This window comes from Artemia sp. Qi Xiang Cuo, chromosome 14, assembly GCF_049724085.1.
Source record: "Artemia sp. Qi Xiang Cuo chromosome 14, ASM4972408v1, whole genome shotgun sequence".
NCBI lineage: Eukaryota > Metazoa > Arthropoda > Branchiopoda > Anostraca > Artemiidae > Artemia > Artemia sp. Qi Xiang Cuo.
In genome coordinates, this window is record NC_142807.1 from 44,118,649 (window position 1) to 44,143,190 (window position 24,542).

At 34.3% G+C, this 24,542-nt stretch overlaps 1 protein-coding gene across 3 annotated transcripts in view; it reads left to right on the top strand.

Moving 5' to 3' along the window:
* The window catches only part of Sec71 (ADP ribosylation factor guanine nucleotide exchange factor Sec71), a 201,612-nt gene that overhangs the window by 120,153 nt on the left and 56,917 nt on the right, over positions 1-24,542 (top strand). For 2 of the 3 annotated variants that reach the window (XM_089100054.1, XM_089100056.1), the window contains 2 exons: positions 5,549-5,599; positions 21,078-21,213. In XM_089100054.1, coding sequence (XP_088956180.1) covers positions 5,549-5,599; positions 21,078-21,213 — 187 coding nt within the window. The remainder of the gene's footprint in view (positions 1-5,548; positions 5,600-21,077; positions 21,214-24,542) is intronic. The other variant, XM_089100055.1, reaches the window with a different exon arrangement.

A 24,542-nucleotide genomic window follows, 5' to 3' on the forward strand; every position in this document is an offset into this window, starting at 1 on the left:
GGCCTTTACTTTTCTTTGAAAAACTTATTTTTCGGAAAGTTTTTTTTAATTAATTTTTGTTCGTTTTTGATTGCAAAAAATTTCAAGGTTTTAAAAATTCCTTATTTCAAAATCAAACTTAAAAAAAAAAAAAATCAAATATTCATCAAAGTAAAAAAACGGATATCAAAGTAACAATATCAAAGTGAAAAAAATGGGTTTGTGTCAACCTCGGAGTTTTTATTATCTGATATTTGAACTATTTTTAACCAAATTGCTATCTCAAAATTTTTATCGGATGGGTTTGGGGAAAAAGGGCGTGGGGGGGACTAGATTAAGCTTTGGTCTCTTTTGACTCTTTAAAAGTGAACTAGAACTTTCTATTTTCAATGAAATGAGCCCTCTCTGAAGAGTATACGAGGATCACTTCTACAAGAACCATATATATCCCCAGAGAATAACTTACAACGCCTGTCCCTGGGCCTTGGGGGGTTGTGTTGACCCTGGAGTTTTAATATATGATGGTTGAACTATTTTTAACAAAATGGTCAACTGAAATTTGTATCGGATGGGTTTATCCATCCGATACACCCAACGGCGTGGAGGGCGGGAGGGGCTAATTGCCCCCTGATCTTTTTTCACTCTGAGAAAATGAACTACAACTTTTAATTTCAATTCAAATGAACCCTCTCTAAAGTTTATACGAGTATACCTTCCATAAGAACCATATATGCCCCCAGAGCAATACTTACGACGCCTTCCCCGGCCCTGGGGGGGGTGTGGGCACATGAGTTTTTCTTATCCGTTCTTTGAACTTTTTATTAACGAAATGACCATGCGTAAAGGTGTTTTTGTTATATGATAACAAAATGCCTACCTCAAATTTTTTTATCAGATGTATTTGGGAAAAAAGGAATGGGGGGGGGTCAGTTGCCCCTGATCACTTTTGACTCTTAGAAAGGGCACTAGAACTCTCGATTTCCAATCGAATGAGCCCCCTTTGAAGTTTATACGCCGAATCTTCTATATGAAGTGCCTTTGGGAAAAAAATAATTGGAGTGTGAGGGGGAGGCTAGCTGCCTCCAATCTTTTTGACTCTTAAAAAGTGAATTACAACTATCAATTTCCAATCAAATGAGCCCTCTAGGAATTTTATACAAGTGCCCCTTCCATAGCAGCCATATATGCCCCCAGGGCATAAATTACAACGCCTACCCCCGGGCCCTGGGAGGCTGTGTCGACACCAGAGTTTTTGTTATCAGAACTTTTAACTATTTCTAACAGAATGTATATCTCAAATTTTTTATTTAATGCATTTAGGGTTTGGCGGAGGGGGGGGGCTAGTTTCCCTCCGATCTCTTTTACTATTAAAAACTGAACAAGAACTTTCAATTCAAATAAAATGATTCCTCTCCAAAGTTTATTCGAACATCTCTTCCATAAGAACTGTATATGCCCCTAGGGCATTACTCATAACGCCTGCCTCCGGGCCCTGGCGGGTTCTGTCGACACTGGAATTTGTCTTATCTAACCTTTGAACTATTTTTAATGAAATGGCTATTATAAAAATTTTATCGGATGGGCTTGGGGAAAAAAGGTGTGTGGGGGGCTAGTTGCCCTCGAATATCTTTTGACTCTTAAAAATTGAACTAGAAAATTTAATTTCCAATCAAATGATCCCCCTCTGAAGTTTGTACGAGCGTCTCTTTCATGAGAACTATAAATGTCCCCAGGACAACACTTGCAACGCCTATCCCTCGGGCCCTGGGGGGCGTTTTTGTTATCTGATTTTTGAACAATTTCCAAAACACTGGCTATATCAAAATTTGTAGTGGATGGGTTTGGAAAAAAATGAAGTGGGGGGGGGGGGCTAGTTTAACTCTCTTGACTCTTAAAAAGGGAACTAGAACTTTCAAGGTCCAGTCAAATTAGCCCTCTAGAAGCTTATACGAGCATCCCTTTCATAAGAACCATACGTGCCCTTAGGGCATAACTTAGAACGCCTTCCCCTGTGACCTGGGGGGTTGTATTGACACCGGAGTTTTTCTTATCCGACTTTTGAACTATTTTTTTTTTAACAAAATATCTATCTAAAAATTTTCATCAGATGGGTTTTGAAAAAGAAAGCGTGGGGGGGGACTAGATTCCCTTGGATCTCTTTTGACTATGCAAAAGTGAGCTCAAACCGTAAACATCCAAACAAATGAGTCCTCTCTGAATTTTATATGAGAATCCAGTTCATACAAACAATTTATGCCTCAGGGCATAACTTACAACGCCTGCCCCCGGGCCCTGGGGGGGGGGTTGTGACGATACCTGAGTTTTTGTTATCTGACTTTTGAGAAATTTTTAACTTAATGGCTATCTCAAAATTTTTATTGGATATATTTGGAGAATAGGGGGCGTGGGGGGGGGGTTAGTTGCCCTCCAATCTCTTTTGACTCTAAAAAACTTGTCTAAAACTTTTAATTTCCAATCAAATGAGCCATCTCTGAATTTTTTACGAGCATCCCTTCAATAAGAACCATATATTCCCCCAGGGCATAACTTACAACACCTGACCTCGGGCCCTGGGGTCTGTGCTGACCCCTGAATCTTCGTTATATGGTCTTTGAACTATTTAAAAAAAATTATCTCAAAGTTCTTATCGGATGGGTTTGAGGAAAGAAGGGCGTGAAGAGGGGGGGGGGGCTAGGTACCCACCAATCTCTTTTGACTCTTTCAAAGTGAACTACAACTTTCAAATTCCAGTCAAATGAGCCACCTATGAATGTTACTCGAGCCTCCTTTCCATAATACCCATAAAGGCCCCCAGGGCGTACCTTACAACACCGGCCCCCAGGCCCTAGGGAGTTGTATTAATACCAGAGTTGTCGCTATATGATCTATGGACGATTTTTTAACAAAATAGCCATCTTAAAATTTTATTGGATGCATTTGGGGGGGGGGAGCTGGTTACCCTCCAATATATTTTGACGCCTAAAAAGTGAACTAGAACTTTCAATTTCCAATCAAATTAGCCCTCTCTGAAGTTTATACGATCATTCCTTCCTTAAGAACCATATATGCCCCCTGGCATAACTTATAACCCTTGCGTCTGAAGACTGTGGAGGGAATGCTGCTCAAACATATAATTTCCAGAAATCCCAACTAAGTTGAACAAAATGGCTACATCAAAATTTTGATTGGATGTGTTTGGGAAAATGGTGGGCGTGGAAGGGGTGTCAGTTGCTCTCGACTATTAAAAAGGGAACTAGCCATTTAAATTTCCAATCGAATGAGCCCTTTCTGAAGTTTCTACGACAACGCTGTCTATACAAAACCTTATATTCCCCCAGGGTATAACTTGCAATCCTTGCCCTGAGGGCTGTGGGGGGGGGGGGTTGTCATCCTCAAAGAACTAATTTCCACAACTTAAATCAAAGTTTAATAGAATGGCTGTCTCAAAATTTTGATTGGATATGTTTGGAGAAAAGGTGGGCGTGAGAGGGGGGTTAGTTGCCGTCCAATAACTGTTGACTATTGAAAAGAGTACGAGCCCTTTGAATTTCCGGTCACATGAGTCTTTTTTGAAGTTTCTACGACAACACCTTCTATAAAAACCTTATATGCCCCCAGGGTATAACTTACAACCCTTGTCTTGAGGGTTCTGGGGGAGTGTCCTCCTCAAAAACATATTTTCTCTCTGGAAATCAACTATGCTGAACAAAATGGCTATCTCAAAATTTTGATTGGATGTGTTTGGGGGAATGATGGGCTGTGGGGGGGGCTAGTGGCCCTCCAATCACTTTCTACTATTGCAAAGGGCACTTGCCCTTTCAATTTCTTAACTAATGAGCCTTTTTTGACGTTTCTACGATAAAGCATTCAATAAAAGCCTTGTATGCCCCCAGCCTATAACTTAAAACCCGTACCCTGATGGTTGTGAGGGTGTGTCCTCCTCGAAAACATACTTTTCTATCTGGAAAACAACTACACTGAACAAAATGGCTATCTCAAAATTTTGATTAGATGTTTTTGGGGGAATGATGGGTGGGGGGTCTAGTTACCCTCCAATCACTTTCGACTATTAAAAAGGGCACTAGAACTCTTGATTTCCAATCAAATGAGTCCCCTTTGAAGTTTCTACGACCACCCCTTCCATATGAAGTGCCTCTGGGAAAAAAAAAATTATAATAAATAATAAAACATTGGAGCCGTATGGCCTTTACTATAGGCAACGCTATAGCGTTGCCTAGGAGAAACAACCCCTAAAATTCAAGCTCCTATATGCAAAAATATGGAATTTTACATCTTTTGCCAAAAGAAAGATGACGGAGTGTTTATTTGTTTTCTTCCTTTTTTCTGTTTTTCCTACGGGTGATTGTTTCGAACCAATGGTCCTAAATGATCGCTAAAGGTCTCATTCAAAGGGAAATCAAGAGTTCTAGAGCCCTATTTAAGTGACCATAAAGATTGGAGGGTAACTAGCCTCCTCCGACACCCATTGTTTCCCCAAAGTCATCCGATCAAAATTTTGAGATAACCATTTTACATCACCCCCACAACCTTTGAGAAAAGGGGTGTAAGGTTAAACATAGTATTTGCTATTCGAAAGTATACAGACATTTTTTTTTGGGGGGGGGGGAGACTTTCTGTAAGAATTTTTTGTGAGGAGGGAAGTTTCCGGAGGTTAACTCAATTTTACATGTGGATTTGTTCCGGAGGAAATTTTCAGATGGTTCGGAATTTTCTGGGGGAAGTTTTCCGTGGGGGGGGATTCTCCATGGCAAAAACTTGCCGCGGGAGGAATTCGCCACGGGGGAATTTTTCGCGGGAGAAACTTTCCATTGGGATGGGGGGGATTTCCAAAAAAAAATTCCACGGAGCGGGGATTTTCGGCATGATTTGAAAAACGATCAGAAATTAAATATTTGTTTTTTTTTAGTGAAAGTAGGTTAAGGAGAATTTCCCAGGCATAATTGTCCGTGCGCAATTTCTGGGGGGGGGGGGGTTTTCAGCGTGGATGGAATTATCTTGAGAGGAGGGGTTTTTTTGCAGGAGGAACTTCCCATGGAGAAATTTTCCATGGAGTGGGAGGTGAATTTTCCGGTATTATCTGAAAATGATGTAAAGTTTTTATAGCACAGAATTAGAAGCTTTTTTATAGTACTTAAAAAATTTAATGTGAAGAATGAGAGTTTGAGGAGGGCGCAGCCCCTCGTATACATGGAATGATTTCTGTTCGTTTTAAGTTTTAATGTTGCTCCTTATTTTCAGTTGCAAAACTTTTTTTTGAATTTAATCTCTTATAATGGCTTTTGATGCACCAGAGTGTGTGTATAACTCTAAGTGAAGCTCTTTCTGCACGTCGCAGTCTTGACTATTCTTTAGCTCTGTATAAGGCTGTGTTGACTTTCTAAAAAGACTCTTACTTACTGTATGTTTTGTTCCCTCCAAACAAATTTAGCAAGGATATGATAAATAGCGTTACATAGATATAAGGTGGAGATTAGTAGTTAGTTATTCATTATTGCTTGCTGACACACATTTTAGTTTAAGGTTTTTTTCACTTTTTCCTTGTTTTTAGTTTTATTTGGATCACCCTAGACTTTCTGCTAGTCGCGCCCTTACGGAAACGGTAATTTTTGGTTTGATTTATTTCTTATTGGCTGACGCACGCTTTTTGCATGATTTGTTTCTACAATAAAAGGAATGACTTGCTGGATGTGCACTTGGTTATCACTATGCACAATGCTTTATGAGGGATATCTTTCTGGAGAAGAATGTTTATTTTTGTGCAAATTCGAAAGTCTGACTATCTTAGCAAACATTGGACTAAAATAGAACAGTCGAAAGTCAACTTAATAAATTGATTGGTCGACTTGTTTTCATAACCGTTATGTGAAAGATTCGCGAAGATATTGATGTTTATGATTTTGTTAGCTATCTTAAAACTATGTTGAAAGTAAAGAGTATTATAACAGCTTTAAAAGAACAGAAATTATTACAGCTTAAAAGAACAGAAAAAAAAACCGTTATGTGAAAGATTTGCGAGGACAGTGATGTTTATGATTTTGTTAGCTATTTTAAAACTATGTTCAAAGTAAAGTGTATTATTACAGCTTTAAAAGAACAGAAATTATCCTATATATTAGGGCGCCTTCCGGCCGCCTCATTTCCCGTTCTTTTAGGCTAAAGTTTGCAGAGTGTTTCAGTGAAAGCATTCTACACTATAGCAAATATAACCAGTTTGTAAATATAAGTATTTTATTTACCGATTGTCTTTCAAAATACTCAAACTAAAAGTTTTATTATTTAAAGCAGATGTGACTAAATAATTTGTGCCATTTTCGAGCAGTGGCGTAATTTCGTCAAAAACCGGAGGGTGGGTGGGGGGGGATGTAAAGTAAGAGCCAATTTTCCCAATCAATTGAAAATGACAGTGAAAGCTTAAAACTGAAAAAAGAGTCATATAGTACCATAAAAGTATATATATTCTATTGAAAACTGACCGTTTCTGTAGATGCTTGGATTATGCAGGCTTATCTTAGTTTTGACAAGATTTTTGAAAAAAAAAACTAAATTTCAGCTGGGGTGGGGGCAAACTGTGATTTGGGGAGGGGGAACACCATGGTCTGGGAGGGGTAGGCCCCCCTTCCTGCCACATAGTAAATTACGTCCTTGTTTTCGTGGCAGTAGGATAAAGCCTAAGGGAAAAACTTATCGCCATATTTCTTTTACGTTAGATCATTGGTTCTTGATGCATTGAAAAAATGGTCGAAATAGTCATTGGAAAAAAATTTACAGCCTAAACTCCTTTCAAGCCTTGGAGAAAGATAGTTCATCTTTATTTTAAGCTATACTATATTTTCCCCTACCCCATAGTAAATTACGTCCCTGTTTTCGAGGCAGTAGGATAAAGCCTAAGGGAAAAACTTATCGCCATATTTCTTTTACTTTACAGCACTTGTTCTTGATGGATTGAAAAAATGATCGAAATAGTCATTCGAAAAAAATCACAGCCTAAACTCCTTTCAAGCCTTAGATAAAGATAGTTCCTCTTTATTTTAAGCTATCCTATATTTTCCTCAGGATAGTTTCTGTTCGTTTTAAGTTTTAATTTTGCACTTTCACTTGAAATAAATCGTTTTTTTTTCTTTAATTTTTCTTTGTTTTTAAATCATGTTCAAGGCTATTATAAACAGGATGGGAGCTACCTCTCCTCAACCTTTAACTCTTTGCTCCACTTTAATTCAACTTAAAAAATTTTGTAAATCAGTGCGTCGAGAAAGAGGGCCCATTTAAATACATAAACAGGGTTGCCAATGGTGGGAGGAGAGGCAATCACCCCTTCTAGGTTTTCAAAAACCCCATTTTTGTAATTTCTGTTAAAAAATGAAAAAGCCAAATTGCCCCCCCCCCTCCTTAATGCTGACATTAATTTTTTTTTTCATATAAAAAAAAATCCATTGTTTTTTGTGTTTTCATTCCTCTCACATTTTCATGATTTGGTACTCCTGTGTAATGAGCCTTACTAAATAGAACAAATTTTTCCTAAATGAAAGGAAGCCTGTCGCCCATATCAATCCTGATTTTTATCATTAGGCTTTGATATCTAATGACGAACATTTTCTATTAAAAAACTACCACTTCTGCAGGAACGGAAGATTTTTGCGAGTGAAAAAAGGTCAGAAGTTTTCCTCAGATCTATTTTGATCTTAGGCACCTCTCGTAAAAAATTTGGAAATGACAAAGTAAAATGACAAAGTAAAAGTAAAATGACAAAGTAAAAGTGACAAAGTACAAAGTAAAATGACAAAGGCAGACGCCATCTATAATTTCCATCTGTACCCCATTTCTTTTTGATGGTGTCCTGGTGAAAATCATAACGTCAAATTCAGCATATCTCAGAATCTAGCAGAAGTTTCAAGCTTCTATCTACATAAATGCAAAATTTCGCACACCTCCTTAGGATATTTTTTGGCCGTGGAGGAGAGGGTGAAATTTAAAGTAAGAATTTTAGGGATATATTTCTAACGTATTTTCTTGGGCAATTCTTGATTTTAGCGGATACGATGAACATGTTTTTAGGGACAAGTGGGCCACCGTGTGATATTACAGCTTTTGAAGTAGGGAGGCCATATAACAGAGCTTCTGATAGCTATTATTTGATTTGTTATCTCAGAATTTTCGCTTGCTATCCTTTTGACATTCTTGGAAATATAATTGATGTTTTTACTTTTGTCCTGCTGTTTTGTTTTTACTGTGATGACAGCGATTTCTGTCACCTCAAAATGACAGAAATCGCTGCTCTGCTGTGCCGTGATCTCTTGTGTTACTTAGCACGGCGCTATGACATCCAAATTCAATTCGAGTCAGTCACTCCTGATATCCTACTATCCTACGGCTACTGATTTGATACAATTCCCCTTAAAAAAAAAAAAAAAAAAAAAAAAAAAAAAAAAAAAAAAAAACATAAACAATACGTAATTTGGTATTTATGTATGTAGGAGCTTGAAACTTCTGTCTAAAGGTTGTGAGATATGTCCAATTTTTCACCAAAAATGCCTCTCCCCCCTCCTCTTAAAAAACGTACATATATTATTGTGGTAATAACTTTTGATATGTAATTTCAAACTTGAGGAATTTTACAGATTTGGGATCACCATGCAAATCAGATTCTTTGTTGTTTATATTATTATCAAAATTCTTTTTTTAGAGCTACTGTTGCTATTGACACAGATGCCTCTGTACTTACAATTTTTTTTCGTAACTTGTTGAATAGTAAGAGTTTGCAACGCTAAATTGCTAAATATTTCTGTTAGAGAGAATGGAAAGCCCCTTATGCCTATTACTACCTGCTGGTTGTGGAACAAATATGTTACCTGATCAGTCCATTTTTTATAATTTTCATTGGAAAAAGCCGTTTCTTAAAAAACTAGACAGGGAGAGTAATTGGAAACCGGTTTGTAGTTGCGAGCAATTTTTACCGTATGTGGATCAAACTTACGAACATGTTGTAAGGGGGACTTGTCCATTATAAAGCATCTTGATCTTCAAAATATAATGAGAATGGGGGCTAAATTCCGTCTTTCTTACCGCATAAAGCCAGCAGATATTTTTAGGGGATTAAAGAATTATTTAAATTTATTTATTGATAAATGGTGCAAGAAGGAGAAAATTACTCAAGACAGATTTCAGAATTGGATAAACTTGATTTTCACTAGCGTACGAAATGGCATGTATAGAATTAATCCAAAAAATTCTGAGAAAAATTTAATATTTTATAATGCAAATATGAAACAAGCAATTGCTAATATACAGAATGAATTTGTAATTGTACCAATTTAGAAAGCTAGCAATAATTTTGCCATAATTTGTCAGAAACTCTACTGTGATATTTTATCAAAAGAGTTTCAAACAACAATTACATACGAAAAGGCTCATATAGAGGGGAATAGTTCAATTGAAAATAGAGAAGAAAGAATTTTGAAAAAATTTAATATTAAGAAAAATGATTATGATAAAAAGTTTCCTTTCTTATATTGGACGGTAAAATTTCATAAAAAGCCACCAAAACCACGTTTTATTGCTGGGGCAGTGAGGTATCCAACCAGAATTGTGGCCACTGACCTATCATTAATTTTAGGAGAAATTAGAAATAAATTTAAAGCATATTGCTCTGGAATTAAAATTTTTCTAAATTTAACCCAAATTGGGGTGTTAATGACTAGTTATAAGTGATAAATACTTTGGCTAATGTTTCAGCTAGAAGAGTCGATTCATTCGATTTTGCTATAATGCATACAAATTTCTCACCTAATTTATAATTCAAAAACTTGAAAACGATCCCTAAGGAATCTTTTCTTTGTCTAATATCAGATTTTTTAAAATTTATACTTTTAATAAAACAGCCCGATGGGAGAAATTCTTTAGAAGTACTGTTAATTCAAGATGTTATAGCTTGGATATGGTATGTGATTTATTGGAAATTGTTCTGTTTAATACTTTTATAAGATTTAATGGTAATTTATATAAACAAACTGTTGGCATTCCTATGGGTGGGAATGCGAGTCCATTCATAGCGGAATTGTTTTTAAGTCAATTAGAATACGAATATATGATAAATAAATATAGCCCAAGCAATGTAAAATATAACCTTTCAAAGAATAAAAGATATCTGGACGATCTCTTAGTAATAAATTGTGCAGAGTTTATTGAGATTTCAAAAAATATTTTTCCACAGGAGTTAATTCTGGAGCCTAGCTATGGGACAGGACACTCTGACCATTAAATATTAATATTTCAGATAATAATAAATTAGTTTTAAATATATATAATAAAACGGATGATTTTAATTTTGAAGTAATTAATTTTCCATTCCTTGAAAGTAATATACATTCAAATATTACTTATTCAGCGTATAATTCCCAATTATTTAGGTATGCAAAAATTTGCAGTAATTACACAGATTTTAAAAATAGATGTAAAAATCTTAGCCAAAAATTGATGTTAAGAGGTTTTTCTGCCAAAAAATTTTTTTGGCAATTTAAAAAATTTAGTTTTATGTTATCATGAACTTTTAGGTAAATATACAAAAAATTGTAAAAAAAAATACTGAATGATATTTTAATATAATTTCTCTTTCGTTGTTCTTTTTTGGAATTTCGAATTTGTAGATTGTTTTCAAACTAGTTTGTAGAACTTTAACTTTGTAATTCGTTCCAGATACCAATAAAAGACTTTGTTTTATAACTCACGTCAGGGCCAGTTTTTATTTGTTCCACAATGGTCTTTGCTCAAGGACCTCTGGGATTTTAATAAAGAAAGAATGAAACTCATTTTGTATGTATTTTTAAATAATTTTACTAGTATGCATGTATTTCACAAGTTTTACTTAGCATAGGGATACCATAAAGATCTTATGGTAGAGGCTCCACTGTGCCGGGTAAAGAAAGTAAAACCTCGAAGCCCCTTAAGGTATGTGGTATCTCTTCTGATTAGCCTTAATGAATGGTACTACTTGAAAATATTTCGCTAGATTTAAGGTGCTTTTGCTTGTAAATTTACAACGACTTGCATTTATTGATGACGACTTTGCATGGATTTGGACATCTCTATTTGGTTGATGGTTCGGTTATACTGTTTGGTCCTAGGTAGTTGGATAGATGAGTATGATCAAAACCTCGTTCAAGTGCACATTTATCTCAATTGTTGGATTAGGAAGACAGTCTTTTTCTTCTTCTTCTCTCTCTCTCATTTTTTTTCTTGCTAAGTAATTACCTCTAAAATATTATATGGATCCAGGTTGAATCTAGTGCTGATGGAGAAATCATAAAACAATGATCCCCAATGGACTTTAACCCTGGTTCAGGTTTTACCTGACATTGATGATTATTTTGCTAATTTATTACTTTTTAAAATGGTAGTATTAAGCAAAGGCTCTATATAGGGTAGTGTTTTTTGAAGGTACGGTTCTTTTTTTTATAATTAGTTAGAATAATCTTGTTACTTGTGGACTTTTGGCTTGGCTTCTGGGGATGTTTTGGACTTTCTATTGTTTGTCGTTTTGGTTTTATTTGATTTCTGATTTTATATAGAATAATAATGGTAACGATAATATTCAAAGTGGTATGCCGAATATTAGTAAGTGTAATGGTCATTGTTTTCTTTGTCAAGATCACTTCATCCCTCGAAATTATGTTACAAGCGCTTTAGACAATAAAAAGTTTCAATGTTTATTAACCGGACATGTAAATTGCAAAACAGCTAATATTATCTATTTTCTAGAATGTAAAAATTGTCAATTACAATATGTGGGGGAAACAATTAACAACACATATGAGATTTTCGGGACATAAAACTACAATTACCAAGGAAAAAACTAATAATTATCTAGTTCAACATTGTAATAATGGTACTTGCTCAGTATCTAATCTAACTATTACAATTTTAGAAAATCTGGACCTAAAAAACTTTACCAAAGAAGAGGAACATAATAAATTACGCAGACGAGAAGATTATTGGATCCATGCTCTTGGTACCGCGTATCCTTTTGGTCTAAATGATCGAGTTGCGAAATACGGAAACATGTTCAATGTAGTTGCTAGCTGTATTAATGGGTTAAATGAGCACCCTTCTTTTAATTGCCCCACTAAACGTAAAAACCGATCAAGAGTACATAGGAAAAATAATAAAAAGAATTATTTATATTTAAATGTATTTTTAATCGATTTAAGTCAGATATTTGAGACTAATGGAATGGCTAGTTTAATAAAATCTTTAAATAAGATATCAAGGAATAATTTAATAAAAGTATTCTGGATTGCAAAAAATAATACAACATGTAACTCCAAAAATAAATTAATTTATGATGCAGTGTGCATTTTAACCAAATCAAAATTTATTTCAAAGTATAATAAATCTGATAATATTGTTAATAAGGATAAAAGATTATATTTGTCTGTTAATTTTGGTTCTAAAAAAATAGAAGATATTAATTTACCTGGAATCTTAAACCAGCGGAGAGTGAAGAAGGCCCTTCCATGTAATTTGGTGTATAAAGATAGTCCAATTTTAACATATAAATTTTCAAAAACGATTGGTCAAATGATTTTTAACTATAATTCAATACTTAAAAAACTTGACAGGAAGAGTAATTGGAAACCGGTTTGTAGTTGCGAGCAAATTTTACCGTATGTGGATCAATTTTACGAACATGTTGTAACGGGGGATTTGTCCATTATAAAGCATCTTGATCTTGTAAATATAATGAAAATTGGGGCTAAATTCCGTCTTTCTTACCGCATAAAGCCAGCAGATATTCTTAGGGGATTAAAGAATGATTTAAATTTATTTATTGATAAATGGTGCAAGAAGGAGAAAGTTACTAAAGACATATTTCAGAATTGGATAAATTTGATTTTGACTAGTGTACGAAATAGCATGTATAGAATTAATCCAAAAAATTCTGAGAAAAATTCAATATTTTATAATGCCAATATGAAACAAGCAATTGCTAATATACAGAATGAATTTGTAATTGTGCCAGTTTATAAAGCTTGCAATAATTTTGCCATAATTTGTCAGAAACTCTACTGTGATATTTTATCAAAAGAGTTACAAACAACAAATACATACAAAAAGGCTCATATTGAGGAGAATAGTTTAATTGAAAATATAGAAGAAAGAATTTTAAAAAAATTTAATATTAAAATAAATGATAATGATAAAAAGTTTCCTTTCTTATATTGGACAGTAAAATTTCATAAAAATCCACCAAAAGCACGTTTTATTGCTGGGGCAGGGAGGTGTCCAATCAGAATTGCGGCCGCTGACCTATCTTTAATTTTAGGAGAAATTAGAAATAAATTTAAAGCATATTGCTCTGGAATTAAAATTTTTTCTAACTTTAACCCATATTGGAGTTTTAATAACTCATTACAAGTGATAGATCCTTTGTCTATTGTTTGAGCTAAAAGAGTCGATTCATTTGACTTTATTACTCTGTATACAAATTTGTCACTTAATTTAGTATTCGAAAAAATGAAAATGGTCATAAAGAAATATTTTCTTTTGTCTAATATCGGATTTTTGAAAATTTATACTTTTAATAAAAATGCCCGATGGACGAACTTCTTTAGAAGTACTATTAATTCAAGATGTTATAGCTTGGATATGGTATGTGATTTATTGGATTTTCTTCTGTTTAATACTTTTATAAGAATTAATGGTAATTTATATAAACAAACTGTTGGCATTCCTATGGGTGGAAATGCGAGTCCATTCATAGCGGACTTGTTTTTAAGTCAATTGGAATACGAATATATGATAAATAAAAATAGCCCAAGCAATGTAAAATATAACCTTTCAAATAATAAAAGATATCTGGACGATCTCTTAGTAATAAATTGTACAGAGTTTATTGAGATTTCAAAAAATATTTATCCACAAGAGTTAATTCTGGAGCCAAGCTATGGGACAGGACACTGGCCGTTTCTTAGATTTAAATATTAGTATTTCAGATAATCATAAATTAGTTTTTAAAATATATAATAAAACGGATGATTCTAATTTTGAAGTAATAAATTTTCCATTTCATGAAAGTAATATACATTCAAATATTACTTATTAAGCTTATTATTCCCAATTATTTAGGTAGGCTATGCAAAAATTACACAGATTTTAAAAATAGATGTGAAAAGCTCAGCCAAAAACTGATCTTAAGAGGTTTTTCTGCCAAAAATTAGTTGGCAATTTAAAAAATTTAGTTTTATGTATCATGAACTTTTAAGTAAATATTAAAAAAATTATAAAGAAATACTGAATGATATTTTAATATAATTTCTCTTTCGATGTTCTTTTTTGGAATTTCGAATTTGTAAATTGTTTTCAAACCAGCTTGAAGAACTTTAAATCTGTAATTGGATCCGGATACCAATAAAACACTTTGTTTTATAACTCACATCTGAACCAGTCTTTATTTGTTCCAGAATGGTCTTTGCTCAGTGGCCTCCCGGATTTTATTAAGTAAAGAATGAAACTCATTTTGTATGTAATTTTGAATAGTTTTACTAGCATACATGTATTTCGCAAATTTTACTTAACATAGGGATACCATACAGATCTTATGGTGGAAACTCCACTGTTTCAGATAAAGAATGTAAAGTCTTAAAGCCCATTAAGCCAGGTGATATCTCTTCTGATGAGCCCTAATGGAATATATTGCTTGAAAATATTTCACTAAATATAAGGTGCTTTTGCTTGTACTCTGAATTAAATTATAGTTAAGAGTTTAGAGTTTTAGCTTAGAGTCTTGGCTTAGAGTTTTTGTTAGAGTTCTAGTTTAGTTTAGTTTTAGTTAAGAGTTTAGAGTTTTAGCTTAGAGTCATATCTTAGAGTTTTAGTTAGAGTTCTAGTTTAGTTTAGTTTTAGTTAAGAGTTTTAGCTTAGAGTTTTAGTTTAGTTTAGTAATAGTTAAGAGTTTAGAGTTTTAGCTTAGAGTCTTAGCTTAGAGCTTTAGTAAGAGTTCAAGTTTAGTTTAGTTTTAGTTTAGAGTTTTAACTTAGAGTTTTAGCCTAGAGTCCTAGCTTCTATTTTTAATTAGGCTTGTAATCTAGTTTTGTTTTAGTTAATAGTTGCGGCTTAGATTCTTATCCTACAATCATAGCGGACATTTTAATGTAGAGTTTAAATTTAGTCTCAATTAAGTGTTTAGAGTTTTAGATTTTTAGCTTAGAGTCTTAGCTTAGATTTTTAGTTAGAGTTGTAGTTTAGTTTAGTTTTAGCTTAGAGTTTTAGTTTAGAGTTTTAGCCTAGATTCCTAGCTTAGAGTTTAAGTTAGAGTTGAATTTTATTTTAGTTTTAGTCACGAGTTTACAGTTTTAGCTTAGAGGCATAGCTTGGAGTTTTAGCTAGAGTTCTAGTTTAGTTTAGTTATGAGTCTAGAAGTGGCGTTTTAGACTAGTCATAGCTTAGAGATTTAGTAAGACTTGATGTTTGGTTTAGTTATAGTTAAGAGTTTCGAGTTTAGAGTTTTAGCTTAGAGTTTTTGTTAGATTTCTAGGTTAGTTTAGTTTTAGTTAAGAGTTTTAGCTTAGAGTTTTAGCTTAGAGTCTTAGCTTAGAGATTTAGTTAGAATTGAAGGGTAGTTTATTCATATTTAAGAGTTTAGAGTTTTAGCTTAGAATCTTAGCTTAGAGTTTTAGTTAGAGTTCTAGTTTATTTTTACTTAAGAGTTTTAGCTTAGAGTTTTAGCCTAGAGTCGTGGATGGGGACAATATGTATTTATGCCAATACTAACGTAACATAACCACAAAATTCCACATTATTACATAGAAATACCAAAGACATAGGTTAGATTAGGTTAGGTTAGGTTAGGTTAAAGGTTAGGTTTCTCCACGTTTAAGTTAGGTTAGGTTAGCTTATCATGAGCGCTCATAAGCAACTCTAAGCTAAGACTCTAAGCTAAAACTATAGGTAAAACTAAACTAAACTTCAACTCTAACTAAAACTCTAAGCTAAGACTCTAAGGTAAAACTCTTAACTAAAACTAAAATAAAATATAACTCTATTTATAACTCTAAGTGCTGAGAGTCTAACTTGAAACTCAAGACTCTGAACTAAAACTAAACTAAACTATAGCTCTAACTAAAAGTGTAAGCTAATATCAAACTAAAACTCTAAACTAAAACTAAACTAAACTACAACTCTAAACAAAAACTCTTAACTAAAACTAAACAACAATTCTAAACTAAAACTAAACTAAACTACAACTCTAAACAAAAACTCTTAACTAAAACTAAACAACAATTCTAAACTAAAACTCTTAACAAAAATTAAACTAAACTAGAATTCTAAACTAAAACTTTTAACTAAAACTAAACCTCTAAAGTCTAAACTAAAACTCTTAACTAAAATTAAACTAAACTATAATTTCTAACTAAATATCTAAGCTAACCCTCTGAGTGATAACTCTAGACTATTGAATAAGAAGAAACTAAACTATAGCTCTAACTAAAACTCTAAACTAAAACTTTTATCTAAAACTAAAAAGCATCTCTAAACTAAAATTTTTAACTAAAACTAAAGCAAACAATAATTCTAACAAAAGCTAAAAGCTAAGACTCTAAAGCAAAACTCTGAATTAAAACTAAACTATAACTCTAACTAAGGTAAACCTTGACGAGATGTAAAAAAAAGTTGAAAAAAATACTATGTTAAAAAAAAATCAAAAAACAGGTGGTGGGGGCCCTTTGGGGGTTCCGGGGGGGGCGTTTGGGGGCTCTGGGGGGTATTTGGGTGTCCGGAGGCCGTTTGGGGGATTGGGGGCCCGGGGGGCCCTTTTGGGGTTGGAGTAGGGGGGTCCTTTGGGTTTGGAGTAGGGGGGCTCTTTGGGGTTGGGGACCTTACAACACTGTTCAAATGGAACTTGTGTATTATAACGACCACAGAGTTTCACCCCAAATCATCTTCTAATTCATCTTCTAAAATCATCTTCTAAAATGTCTCAAACTGTTTCGCCCAAATAATCTTCTAAATTGTCTAAAACGGTTTCACCCAAATAATCCCCTAAAAGTAATTTCTGCGCGTTCCTTTGTTTTGGCATCCCTGCGCTGTCACATTTGAAATTCCTAGGAAACCCTTTCCCGCGTTAATTTCTTCATCTCGAAGGTGTTCGTAGCTACACTATTATGGTTTCGATAGAATATCAATTTATCTCTCTGACTTAAAGATTAGAAAAGCCATATTTAAAAATAGAATATCAATTTATCTCTCTGACTTAAAGATCAAAGAAGCCATATTTAAAAATGGAATTTCCATCTCTTTAGAGTCCCGCATAATTCCTAGGAAACAACTAATGTCATTTCTAATTCCTTTTGACTCGATCAATACATTCCCCATCGATTATGTAAATCAATTTCTCAGAAATCCACTTCCCCCTCGAGTCCTAGATCAATACATCTCTTCCCCGTTAATGCGCATGTGCAAACTTCGCTCCGGACTCATTACACCTAGACGAACAACAACAAATAAATCGACCTTGACCCCATTAGACTCGATCGATAATCCTTGTATAAATTATGTCCCGTCAGCGTTAGACTCAATTGTAGATGGCAGCACAAGGGCCCCATCATATTCATTAGGGCCTCCCTACTGGCCTTGGGAACCAACAAGTTCTTATTGTTTTAAGTTTTTACGGATGAAAGCGTTGTCAAATTCTATGAGTTTTTTACGGGTGGTGGCAAAGTTTTATATAGAATAAGAAAAAGCTTATCATTCGAATTAAACAGCCATTGTGTTCCAGGAATCGTTCTTAAGGAATTGAGACAAAAAAATCAAAACTTTAACATAAAGAGAAAAGTCTTGAGGAGGGGCCAATCCTTATTATATATGTAATAATTTCCGTTCGTTTTAAGGTTTGATGTTGCTCCTTACTTTGAGGTGAAAAAACTTTTTCTTTAATTTAATTTCTGATCGTTTTTAAATAATACCGGGAAATCCGGCTCCCCCTCCAAGAAAAATTCCTTTCTTCTACTGAAAATTCCTCCATGGAGAGTTTTTTTAACGTAATATGTCCTTCTCCTCCCTCACCGGAGAAATTTCCCCCAGACAATTCCATTCTAGCTGAAAATTCCACCGAAAAAATTTCTTGCGGATGAACTCGGGTGAAAAAGTTTTCTTAGCACACTTTAACTTACAAAAAAAAAACTTCAATTTTTGATGCTTTTTAAAATCATGCCGGTAATCCTCTCCGTGGAAAATTTTTTCACGGAAAGAGCCGCATGGGGGTGTTATTTTCCGAGGAGAATTTTCCGCGAAGGGGGGGGGGAGGGGTAAACGCCACCCACAAAATAATTTAGTTTCTCAATAAAGGCTGTGGGATGTCAGCTGCTGACGCTACAGACTTCTTTTTGTTGCTCGATCGCCTTGTACTCGCGATTGAAATTCGTTTTTAAAAATTAATTTTTTTTTTAGTTCGAGAACTGTATAATCTGGTTTCAATATCTTTACCGCCTTCAATATCCTGCCCAATGCTGCTCTTTTCTTATTTCGGTTAAAATCGTCCTTACTTTTAACTTTCCATAACTCAGGGATATCCCAGCATAACTCAATTAATAAACAAATAAACTCGTGCTCAACATTTTTGCTTTCTTCCGGTATATCTTCCATTGTTGTTGGCGTGTGACTGACGTAATATTTGAACAAAACTAGTCTAGACGGTCAATCACCCTCGTCAACCGATTGAGTCATTCAAACTTTCTATCAATCACAGTCAACGCTTGACACAAGCGTCAAACAGGTTCCTAGATGGTCAATCATGCTTGAATCAATCGACGGAAGCTTTTGATCAAAATGATTGATCGTCTAGGGTGTCCTTAACATGCAAGGTTTGATTAAGTCTTCTCCTGTCGTATATATCTTTTTATTCTGTGAGATTTGGGGAGCTGTCAAGTAGGATGCCATTAATAGGGACATATCTTCAGCAACCATATTTTTTAAAGCCCCTTTTTGTTTTATCATACCTTCATGTACTCTTTGAAATATTCAAGTGGTTTGTCAACTAAATCTGGGTGTTTTGATTGCAAGTGAATTTAAATTTTTGACGGTTTCATGGCATCGTTAGATAAACTTTCATTGACAAATGACACAAAGAGGCGGTGGGTCCAGATCACTACCAGGCTCTTGAATAAAGCCAAATTTCAGGTAGTCTGTATTGGGGTTTCTTGATATTTTACGTTTTTTCTTTACGCATCCTTTCGAATATTCCTTGTAATATTGTGTAACGGGGACTCTAGATGCTCTGGTAAGTCTAATTCACTGATAAACTCACTATTAATACTATTTTCGTCAGTTTATCTTTACTTTTTCCAAAAAAGTGCAAAATATTCACTTGCCTTTTCTCTTATGGGTCTCGATTTTCAAATTGATAGCTGAGCACTTCACATGTTTCAACTTTGAGAACACTTGCTCATATACGTATTAATTACTTTCAAAGAGCTTATTGAAAATCAGGAACATATAGTTTCAACGGGAACTAAACTAATGATGGAGATGGGATTGAAACTTGAAACAGAATGAATCTTTTTCACAAAAATATGTTTGCAGAAATAGAAAGCCAACAGGAAATGCATCCTGTCATAGAGATATGCTGACTTAAGAATGTTCAGCAGTAAAAATCGTTAAACGCATCCTTATGTAGATGCATGTCAATTCAAGAATTTGCAGCAGCAGAATCGTTCTAAGTCTTAATTATTTCTGTATATGGTGCTACCATTGCATCATCTTCTTTGATTAAATTCTTAGGTCTTCTATACAGCCGAGATAAGAAAACTACGAGAATTCTTTGCCTTGATACCCTTGAGTCCAACCTGCCAGTGAGCTAGGCTATAATAAACTAGGCCCGCTGAAGTATTCTTGCGATTGACAAATTTTGGCGAGGCTATATAGAATAGTGGCATTACCACATATCTTTTACCAGTCTTCGTTTTGTGAATGGTTCACAGAAACAGAGATACTCAAAAATAGTTCCGCATTATGCAGATATTGGAAGTTGTTCATTTGTATACCGCTTTTCGACAGAAATTTATATCTTTTGAATAAGTATCGAATTCTTAATCCGTGTGAAGTTGTGACAAAACAAGAAATTATTGCTAGAAAAAGTGCCCTTGAGCATCCTGCCGCTGCACGTAATATGAATACATATCGTGAACATAATATAATCGTTTATTGTTGAAGTGTTGTTTTTCGTCTCTTTTCATTCTCTTTATTCAGCCATTTTGCTGTTTTATGGCGGGCTCAAATAAACTATCTATCTATTATACGTTTGGCCCGTTTCACTGTAATTATTGTTATCTATGTTTAAAGTCACTGTAAATTGTACTGGCATGAATAATAATTCTCGTCTTTTTTGTGATAACATACATTTTGTTTGAAGTGAATCACGTATGATGTTTGCGAGAATAACGATCACTAGATTGTGAAATAAACACTTAGTTACTAAACTTTGCATAGACTTGAATGTACTTTGCACGTTGAAACAGAAACTCTGACATTGTTAAATGTAAAAATCATTGCAAAAAAGTGTTTATATTAAAATAGCCTATTAGACTTTAGGTCTACTTTTTGACTCTACATCATAAAAGTGGAACTCTAAATGCCTAAAGTACTATCGTATGTTTCTAATCTGTTTTTTTTTGTGAATTAGATACTTCTTATACCATAACTTTCATTTAATCGACAAAATAATGTAAATATAGTGCTTAATTTAATACCTTACGTCCAAATTTACCACTTGTGAGATTTAATATTTCCTTTGGTCAATTCTTTTTTTTTTTTTTTCCCTCGTGATTCTACCCCTGCTGTGAGCTTGTCGCGTTCCACGTTCCAAGTTTCCGCTTTTGCCATTGCCTAAGAATAACAAACATTAAGCCTTAAATCTGTGTAGTTTTGGTGGAGGTTTATTGGACATGTTTTGTCTATGCCTTCTCACTGCACTAGTTAATTGATTATTAATGGAGCGATCCATTCCATTAATATGATTTATTGATTTATTGATTGATATGATTGATTTTGATTGATTGATTTTCCACTCTTAAGTGATTTTTCTGCTTTAGAAAAATGAGTGGATGACAACAACCTGTAATCACGCCCTATATGCAATGGTTGATGTTGTGACGCAATATTTTGATGTCTTGGGAGGTTTACTTCTTAATGACATTTATTCACAGCTGGAATGGTGTGTTCAACAAGGTACTTATATCAGTAGTCTTTTTCCACTACTTCTTCTTCTGTAATAATTTTTTTTCAGTTAAACCATAAAAAAGCTTCGAATTTGTGAATTAATTTGAGAAGCCAAAGATGGCTTTTCCTAGGTATATACAAAACCATATGCTCAGAACAATGCTCAGGACAGGGAAAGCTGGAATGAAATTATTCGCTAGTATATCGCCTTCAAGTGTTTTGGCGCTGTGACGAGTTAGTAGAAGGAGTAGAAGCATTGGGAAAAACAAAAATTGACAATAAGGTGAATACTGACTTTTAGAAAATGTCATCTTCAGACTTACTGCACTGAATTGTACACTGTGTTAGCTTTAAAAAAAAAAAAATAATAAAAGTTGGAGTTTAGAAAATATTCAACTCACTTCAAATAGTCAGGTGGTTGTCTTGCGATATTTTATCGTTGATAAAAATGACAGAGGTGTAAGAAAAATAACGCATAAGCTACAATTCATAACTAAGGATGTACTTAACATAATTAGTTTAAATATAACCTAGTCCATAACCAGGATCTACTCATGACATAAATTAAGTGTACTATTGTGTCAGCAAAAAATTACTAACAATTAACACTTGTGCACTATTTGAGAGCACTCCAATACCTTCTTGGTTCGAATACTTATTGTTCCTGTCCTTGTGTAAAGTATTTAACATCAATTCGAGAAGCTTTTCCGGGTATCTCATTTCTTAGTTAGTTGGGCATTTATGTGTCAACGATAGCGGTCCAGGAGGGGGCTCTTGGGACTAAAGCTAGTCGTGGGAAAGGGGTCGTTCCCAAGCCTGGAACTTCCGTTCCAGGAAAGTTATATTCTTGGTTCATTTCTAAGGCAGTCCATCGTTCGCCTTCGTCGCAGCTAGTTGTTCTTATGCTATCTTATTTTCTCTATGCGTATTCTCACGTTATTTAATAAAGACCATGTACCAACGTTTATCGTCTATCTTTGGAATTTACGTAAACCATTACATCTGCCAATATAAAAGGCATACAAATAAAGAAATAAGAAGAGCTTTACAGAGTGGTGGCAAGCGGTTAAAACTAGTGGAGCGTATATCACTAGGGGAAAACCTCCAAGTGACATTTGAGTGACCGTTATAAGTATTTACGACATCTTATGCTAAATACTGGCAACATATTGAAGAGTTTTTCACCCACTACCAGACTGTGATATTGAACTGCAAATACTACAAAAGACTGATTAATAAGACATCGAAACGTTACGAGCTATTGAACTTTTTTCTAGTCAAAGTGCCTTCTTGAGAAACACTTTCTTTTAAATGAGCATTTTGAAAAAGGCTGTTACACAATGCCCAATATGGATTTCCTCGCGATAGCTTCTACATACTAATTAAAATTTCAAAAGCTGAGAGTCTCCGGTTGATTTCTACCTTCACTTAGCCATTCTACGTTTGGTGTTTTTTTTTTACCTGATTTTATACAGTCGATGTGTGATCTACATTTGACAGTTTCCAACCAATGTTTAACATTCATGCATTACATCTGCCAATATAAAAGGCATACAAATAAAGAAATAAGAAGAGCTTTTTTTCACGCAAAGTAAAAAAAAAAAAGAAGTATGACGGCGCTAGACCCTCAAGGTGTAAAGCGGCGGTGCTGATCTTCGTTTCGTGGCCCTTCAGCCAGGAAGTTCAATTGGGGGCTGGGGCCAGCTATCCTGTGCTTTCGCCCGCACCTGCATGTAGGACAGTGACAAGCTAAGAATCTAACGTCAAAACCTTGTTTTGACGTTAGATTCAGAAACTTTGGGGAGGCGGGATATGTTAGGGATGTGTTGCATTCAGTTGAGTTAATTGCTTGATCCTAATGTACTGGGGTAATAACTATTATGGTAAATTTTGAAAAAAATTACCATAATAGGTAATTTTGGGTAATTATTTAGGTACAATTTGGAGAAATAAAACTTTGGTAATGTAATAAATTTTGTTCTTTGTGGAAAAATTACTTTAAAACTGCTATTTCTCAGATTCGCTGGTTGTGCACTATCGTGGAAAATAAGTACTAATATTAGTGAAGGTTGAAAATATACTGCAAGCTATGAGTAGCACTGGCTGTAATGCTCTATAATTTTCAGCGGGTTCCTTAATTGCGCCGAAGAGTTTCCCTAAGTATTTAATAGAATCCCTAAGTACTCTTAACCACCCTTACCGGAGACTATTCACCATGTCTCATACGCTTCAAAATATTTGCTCCTAAATCTTTTAGTGTTTCACATTTACGCATCTAATTAATGGCTCTTTTAAAAATAAAAATACATTGAGTATAATATGAGTTAAGAAAACCAATGACTACAGCCACTGAGAGGCAAACGCCTAACTTTTGACTTAATTTCACAGTTCAAAATAATAAATACCTCCCCGAGTTTTTGTAACCTAAAGTATAAGGTCGTATCCAGAGAGGGGGATAGGGGGTTAAAATTCCCCTCCCCCGAAATGTTTGTCTGACTCTTAAAACGTAACAAAAATGTATATAAACAAATTTTTGAAGCATTTGTAAAGATTTTTTTAACATTCCCCCCCCCCACCCGCCAAAAAAAAATGCTGGATGCAACCTACCCAAAGTATGCTTTCGAGCATTTTTGCTTCCTTTATCCTTCTGCAATCTTGCTGGTGTAATTCATATCTCGCGATCGTTTTTAGTTATAAACAAAAAAAAATCCAATAAAATAGCAATGAAAATCCTTTTTTTAATTTTTTTGCCTAAAATAATTCCTAAGGTTTGTTAGCTTAAATTCAGTTCTTTGGTAGCCTGTTCTAACTTTTGTAATATCTTTCAGTTGAATATCTGTATTTAGTCGTAAATCAAAACTTTGAATTTGTATGCCAAGTTTGACATAAGTTTGGCTACAACGACCTTATATAGTTTTTTTTTTGTTTAACTTTCCTTATAAAGATCATTGAAGTAGTGCTTGCTGATAAATATACAGCTAGGTTTGACAAAAACTGTTGTAAATAGCTTGGCTATCCGAGTTGCAGTGGTAGCTAGCAACCTAGTAAGAGACGATCACGTCCAATGCTAAGAAATGTAATAGCCCATAACTCCTGAAAATAGTGCCAGATCAAAACAAGAAGCACACTATCAGAACCGCCTTGTCCGAAACCCCTATATAGGAAACCTAACGTCACTTGGCTTGAATAGCGAGGAAAATCTATTGGCTTGAAAACAAGGCAAGTTGCTTGAACTACGATATTCTGCATATAAGGCATCTTTTTTTCTTTTCTTTTTTCATAGGTAGCTTGTCACTGGAACATCGTAGAGAGCTGTTTAATGGCTTATTTTAAAATAA